The following is a 6,428-nucleotide window of genomic DNA, read 5'->3' on the forward strand; positions in this document are numbered from 1 at the left end:
ATGATCAACTACAACTTTGATATATAATCAGCTTCAAATGCGTCAGCATAAGCACAATTGTTAATATCAATCATTTTCTATTTTTTATATGATTATATAACTATCCTAGAATTAATTTCCGATTTGAATTTAATTTTTATGATTTACTTTTATCTTTTTTCATGAATTACTCAACTACTTATTGCAAATTATGTTTAATGTTAGTTAAATTTATTTTACTACTAACCCTTTAATATATATAATTTTTTTGACAAAACTCTCATAAAATAATCATATCTAAGACATCATTGCTAATATGATAAACATTTTTTGTATTAAATTTTCTGAATGATTTTTTTGATAAAATGCCTTTGGACGCTGAAGTGAGTACACGTTTGTAAGTAATATTTTAGTTTAACTCTTTAATAATTTTCATAAATAACTAATTTAGTGATCGAGAAATAGGACCTTTATATGAGTAAAAAAAAAACTTGATTCCGGCGTTCGACCCATGCAATGGATGTTGAAACAAGAATTGAATTGCCGAAATTGAAAGAAACCGAAATTTTTAGATTAATACGTTAATCGTGTTTAGTTTACTATTTTTAATTGAGTTTGTAACTTAATATTTTCAGATGCGCCGACTAAAACAAATGTTAATAAAAGAATTTCACAAAGAAAATCATGCCCTCCAGTTCTTAGGATTGACCTACGCTCGTACATTTGAATGAAACAAAATTTATTTTATAAAATATTTATTCAAAAACTAAACTTAACTGCTGTATGTTTATACTAAAAGCTATGTTACCAGTCTATATAAATATAAGTTCTACGCTCTATGATTAATTTCGGTTGTAAATATTTTTAAAATAAACCAACAGTCTGTGTTGTCTGAGTCCTGGTTGAACAAGTTTCTTGTATAATTGTAATAATAATTATTCATATCATAAATTTACATTTAAATAGATTTAAATTAAAAAGTTTTTTGTGATTTAGGTAAGTACTAAATAATACTGAGTGTAATTAATACTTCTAAATTACAAAAATTTTAACATCATATAGTTACAATTGTGTTACAAATGTATTCTCATATTATATTAAGATTAAAAAATATCTTGTTACTCTAAAAAGCACTATGAAATTCAGACAGGTCTGCAAACTATTATTAATCAGTTGACTTATAGAAACTAATCTGTTTCCTAGCTATGATTAGATAAACAATAATCAATGATTTTCATATTTTTATTAAATGACAGATTCACAGAATCATATATAATTTTTTTTACATGTATAAAAATACAAAACTAGGCTAAGTAATTAAAATAACAATTGATGTATAACTAAGCTATAAAATTCAGAAGCGGTAAAGTAAGCTAATCAGTATTTCCAATTGCCCCACTCAGAACTAAATTAATTGCAGCTTGCACATCATTATTACAAATCACAAGTGCTTGCAAATTAATAGCATCATCTGTAAGCCCCAATTCTCTCATTCTATTCAACTGGATTGCAAGATTGCTATTTTCATTTCTATTTTCAGTTTGACTAGATGGTGTCACTCTATTAGTGTCTCTAACCTGTCGCATAGCATTTCTCAATGCATTACTAAACATAGAAGAAGTTATAATCGAGCTAGGTGAACGAATTAAACTAGAACTACTCGAAGATGTTGTTGGGACAGAATTTGTTGGGGTATTAGAATTGGATGTATTACTTGCAAAAGCAAGGGCAGCAGATAACTGATTAGAAGTAATCCTACTATTACTTTCAGAATTTGTTCTATGTGCTGGAAAACCAACACTGAAATTCTCAGATCCTGACGAGTCTGAATCACTTTCAGCCATTAGACTACTCATTGATGGCATACTAGCACTGGTGCCTGAAAGTTTAAATTTAAATAAATTAGCTATGAATGTAGAATAATGAATCTTCAAAAAGATTTAGATCATTTTTACCAGGTTTTTGTGTTTTTGCGGTCTTTTCATTCCCTTTAATCATCTCCATTACAAACACTAGCGCTTTGATAAGTGATGGGTGGTTTTGTGCCATTCTTCTGAAAGTACTCTCTACTTTTATTTGTGTTAACAAATATGGATCTTCTAAGAAGGCTATTGCTCTTAGATCATTGTTCAGCTCAGGCACTTCTTGTAATATCTTATTTAAATTTTCAGGACGGTTTATCTTCTGCAATATGTTAGAAATTGTCGAAAATTCTATATTCAATAGTGTTATTTATTATATCAAGTTCTAATCACTTAAATTAGTTTACGATTTAAATTAGTAAAAATACTTGATTATATGTCAGAACTTATGTTAATAATACAAAACATATTTTACCAACAATGCTGCCATTTTATTGTGTGGATAATTTCGAATGGATGCAAGAAATTGGTAAACTTTCAAAATTTCTTCATCTGAAATAGTAGGAGTTGGAATTTCCTTTGGTTTATGCCGAGTAAAAGTGTAAAGTACAACGTTTGGCTCAATACCACATTCAGACAATGTTTGACAATCATTCAATATTTGACAATTAAAAACAAGTTCTGTAAAAAAAGTATATATTTAGATAATGACTGATTTTAAATAAAATTACTTATAATAATACCTATAGGATTCTTTGGAGTCTCAAACCACTGCAGAAAGCGTTCTTTTAAAGATTTCACACTTTCTTCTGCATCACAAAAAGGAATTTTGTATTTCATACAATCGGTTTTTGATATTCGATGCATTATAGTAATAGACATTTTTATTAATACAAATAACTAAAAAAAAGTTTATTTGTTTGTGATGTTAAAGAATTTCGTAAATAAATATATAAATGCAAGTTTGGCCGTTTTGCTTGTAATGCTGAATTACATTTAATATTGACAGCTGTCATCTGCAATTCTTTTCCCTCTTTTCCATTCACGCGCCTATCTGACACAGAACTTCATACTGTAGCCCGCGAATTTTAAAAAGTAATTTAAAACAGAAATTTATTATTATTTTTATTAGATATTTTTGTAATATTTGTGTAAGTTCAAGAACTGATGCAGATGTAATACAATAATTGCATTTACCATAAAAATTGAAAATGTAAAAAATATCCAAATAAGTTTTTTTTACTTATATAGAAATAATACAGTTATCATATTAAATAATCTTATAACATTTTTCACATGCCCAAAACCAAAGGTTTTCACATTGCCTAGAATTCTTCTAAGTTGTGTGTGTATATATATTAAAAATTGAAATTTTTTCATGCTATTTCTATACAAAACTTTTTATTGAATTGCGCTCTATCTAAAATACAATATTACGAGCAAAAACTTTCAGAGAATTGTATTTTATCAATTTGGTACCATTTGAGCTTTTGGGAGCAAGGAAATTCAAAAATTAAGTTCATATTAAGAACCACCCTAAGTTCAAGTTCTTTAAGAAACCGTTCTCATACATTTTTATAAAAAAATAATGAAATTTTTTTAAATATAAATTTAATTATGTCAAAAGTTTATTACTCAAGGATTTTGAGGATTTGGAAATATTATTAGATCAATAAATATTACATAATATAAGTTTTGATTTATTTAAACGTACGAGCGTAGGTCAATCCCAAAAACTGGAGGGCATGATTTTCTTCATGAAATTCTTTTATTAACATTTGTTTTAGTGCTGTGCGGCGCATCTGCAAAAATAAGTCGCAAACTCAATAAAAAAAATAGTAAAATAAACTCTATTATCGTATTAATCTAAAATTTTCATTTAGTTTTATGCACCATATTTTAATGTACTTACTACATTTATCGGTTTCTTAGCGCAATCCAATTCTTGTTTCAACATCCATTGCACCGGTCGAACGCCAAAATGAAGTTTTGGATCAAAAATATCTTTTCTATACTCATATAAAGGTCCTATTTCTCGATCGCTAAATTAGTTATTTTTGAAAATTAGTAAATAGTCTTATTAAAGAATTTATCTAAAATATTACTTACAAGCGTGTACCCACTTCAGCGTCTAAAGGCATTTTGTCAAAAAAATTATTCAGAAAATGTAATACAAAAAATGCCTATTGTTTTGTTTATCAATGATGTCTTGGATATAAGAGTAGAAGAGCAATGTTTCAAACCAACGCAGAATTATATTTATGAAGTCGCTAATATTTCACAATCGAGTCGTCGCTTAAATTTTTTCTATGTTGGTAGCTCTGTCGTCACAACTTGACGTTCTACGAAAATCATATCCGGGATCTCTCTTTTCCATTTGATGGAACTTGTAGAAGTTTATTTCTAAATCTGTTAAAGAAATAATCATGGGCGAGGTACGTGTAAAATTTTTAATATTATTACAATATGTAGTAGATGATTTATAAAACGTTAACAATATTTTCTCAGAGCTATTACAGTGTATATTGATTTTTGTTGATTTATTATCATGTTAAAATGTATTCATTTCAATGTTATAGGCCGAAGAAACTCAAAAGAAGAAGCGTACCTTTAGAAAGTTTACTTTCAGAGGGGTCGACTTGGATCAATTACTGGATATGCCCAAGTAAGTGATTTTTAATATGATTGTGAATTTTGTAGGTTATGTGTATGTGGTTTACATGTTCAAAAATTGAATTATATCACTTGCTATTAGCTACTATTATCATTTGAATTGGTGATTATCATCCTAAATATCAAATACTAAATTTCTCAACATAATGTTATCCGCGAGTTAAATTCAATGTTTATAGAAATGGATCATATTTAGGGTTAAACCTGACAGCCGGTGAGTTGAATGTATCTTTTCGGTTTGCATTTGCATATTATTTAATATTGCCATTAAAAAGGATACGTTAAGATTACATGCAGTTAATTGCTATCCCAACTTTACTAGAAATTCATATGTCTGGAAGTAGTACATGTTACCCACACATAAATTGTTGATTTCTCTATTTATATTACATTGGAAATGTTTGTGTAAAAATGCTGTTTTAACAGATGTTAATGAAATTCTGCACTAGTAGTGCTCATACTTTGAAGAATTTGTTATATATGAACAGCTTTTCCTAATAGATTTTTTTATTTTAGTGAGCAATTGATGGAATTAATGCATGCAAGAGCTCGCAGGCGTTTTGCTCGTGGTTTGAAGCGCAAACCAATGGCACTTGTTAAAAAATTACGTAAAGCCAAAAAAGATGCTCCTCCAAATGAGAAACCTGAAATTGTAAAGACTCACCTTCGCAACATGATTATTGTTCCAGAGATGGTTGGTTCCATTGTTGGTGTTTACAATGGAAAAACATTCAATCAAGTTAGTTTATTTACCAATATTAATTTCAATATAAATATTGTGATCAATTACTAATTTATTTATATTTGTTAGGTTGAAATCAAACCTGAAATGATTGGACACTACTTGGGAGAATTTTCTGTGACATATAAGCCTGTTAAACACGGTAGACCAGGTATTGGTGCTACACACAGTTCCAGATTTATTCCACTTAAATAAAAATGTATGCTTTCCATTAATATATTTATTTGGAAAAGTAATATTGTCTTTCAGTTTACAATGAATATTTATTTGTCAACAGAATTGATGTCAAATTCTTACAATATGAGTTTGTATAACATATATGCTATTAACCCAGTTACAATTAAAATAAGTAGCCACTTCAAAAATTTTCTCATAACAACTTTACCGGCTCCTTCAATTGACTGAATTATTTTATTATTCATCAAAAATAATTTTTTACTCTCTGTGATAAACAATTGCTTGGTTGCCTCACTAAATTTGCGTGCTTCGTTGTCCATATCATCCCGAAGCTTCTTTTTTAAATTGTATAAATTAGCACCTTCAAAATCAGTGACTGCTTCTCCTGAGATAATAATAATTATTAAAATTATAGTAATAGAGATACAATACAAAATTGAAATTAAATTACCTGGTATATTTTTTGTTTTTGTTCGCTTTGGTAGTATAGAATATGCTCGTTTTTTTCTGAGAATCTGGCCACCAGACAGTAAACCCATGTATAAATGATAAACGTATACCAGCAATAAAATCTGTGATAAAACAAATAATCATTATGTTTTACAAAGTTTTTTTTATGACAAAAGCAGTACCTTATTATTATCAGCCAAATAATGCAGATGATTCAAATAGTTTGCTACACTTTCTCGTATAACATATGTCTTTTTCCAATCTTTTCCTAAGTAGAATTCTAAGTCTTTTTCAAATGCGTCTATTCTTCTCAATGATGTGCATAGCATTGGATGATCAACATTTCTTTCCAAATATTTAAAAATTTCATAAAACACCAATAATCCTTCAGCCCATACTGATTGGTCAGAGAGTGCTTAAAAATATGCATTTATGAATATATACAATTTATAATAACTAGAATACATATGAGAAACTGCAAATGCTTCTTATGCATAAAAATAAAACTGCAATACAATACATAAAACAATTTGACAATTGCAATA

At 28.2% G+C, this 6,428-nt stretch overlaps 3 protein-coding genes across 3 annotated transcripts; 1 reads left to right on the forward strand and 2 right to left on the reverse strand.

Annotated features, from left to right (window-relative positions):
* Positions 1-1,337: 1,337 nt before the first annotated feature.
* On the reverse strand, positions 1,338-2,780 carry LOC113370820 (ubiquitin-like protein 7). Its single transcript, XM_026611508.1, has 4 exons — positions 2,585-2,780; positions 2,317-2,522; positions 1,935-2,163; positions 1,338-1,858 (listed from the first exon to the last, which is right to left on the reverse strand). Exons 1-4 carry the CDS (start codon positions 2,721-2,723, stop codon positions 1,353-1,355), a joined length of 1,080 nt encoding a protein of 359 aa, XP_026467293.1. The 5' UTR covers positions 2,724-2,780; the 3' UTR covers positions 1,338-1,352.
* A 1,377-nt stretch (positions 2,781-4,157) lies between these two features.
* On the forward strand, positions 4,158-5,492 carry LOC113370852 (40S ribosomal protein S15-like). The gene is made up of 4 exons (XM_026611536.1): positions 4,158-4,276; positions 4,421-4,506; positions 5,031-5,253; positions 5,326-5,492. The coding sequence occupies exons 1-4, from the start codon at positions 4,268-4,270 to the stop codon at positions 5,449-5,451; spliced, it is 444 nt and encodes a 147-aa protein (XP_026467321.1). The 5' UTR covers positions 4,158-4,267; the 3' UTR covers positions 5,452-5,492.
* Positions 5,493-5,504: 12 nt separating this feature from the next.
* LOC113370841 (heme oxygenase 2-like) lies at positions 5,505-6,294 on the reverse strand. The gene is made up of 3 exons (XM_026611526.1): positions 6,066-6,294; positions 5,885-6,005; positions 5,505-5,818 (listed from the first exon to the last, which is right to left on the reverse strand). Exons 1-3 carry the CDS (start codon positions 6,210-6,212, stop codon positions 5,550-5,552), a joined length of 537 nt encoding a protein of 178 aa, XP_026467311.1. The 5' UTR covers positions 6,213-6,294; the 3' UTR covers positions 5,505-5,549.
* Positions 6,295-6,428: the final 134 nt, after the last annotated feature.

Source organism: Ctenocephalides felis, unplaced genomic scaffold (genome assembly GCF_003426905.1).
Source record: "Ctenocephalides felis isolate EL2017-DRISC unplaced genomic scaffold, ASM342690v1 CF-g0.4_SCAFFOLD_00845, whole genome shotgun sequence".
Lineage (NCBI taxonomy): Eukaryota > Metazoa > Arthropoda > Insecta > Siphonaptera > Pulicidae > Ctenocephalides > Ctenocephalides felis.

Coding starts and splice junctions, on each gene's coding strand:
- LOC113370820 (XM_026611508.1), bottom strand. CDS start 2,723: ATGTCTATTACTATAATGCATCGAATATCAAAAACCGATTGTATGAAA. Junction 2,523..2,584: donor GACTCCAAAGAATCCTATAG/GTATTATTATAA, acceptor CTTTTTTTACAG/AACTTGTTTTTAATTGTCAA. Junction 1,859..1,934: donor CGCAAAAACACAAAAACCTG/GTAAAAATGATC, acceptor TTAAACTTTCAG/GCACCAGTGCTAGTATGCCA.
- LOC113370852 (XM_026611536.1), top strand. Junction 4,507..5,030: donor CAATTACTGGATATGCCCAA/GTAAGTGATTTT, acceptor TTTTTATTTTAG/TGAGCAATTGATGGAATTAA. Junction 5,254..5,325: donor ATGGAAAAACATTCAATCAA/GTTAGTTTATTT, acceptor TATATTTGTTAG/GTTGAAATCAAACCTGAAAT.
- LOC113370841 (XM_026611526.1), bottom strand. CDS start 6,212: ATGCTATGCACATCATTGAGAAGAATAGACGCATTTGAAAAAGACTTA. Junction 6,006..6,065: donor ATTTGGCTGATAATAATAAG/GTACTGCTTTTG, acceptor GTTTTATCACAG/ATTTTATTGCTGGTATACGT. Junction 5,819..5,884: donor AAAAACAAAAAATATACCAG/GTAATTTAATTT, acceptor TTATTATCTCAG/GAGAAGCAGTCACTGATTTT.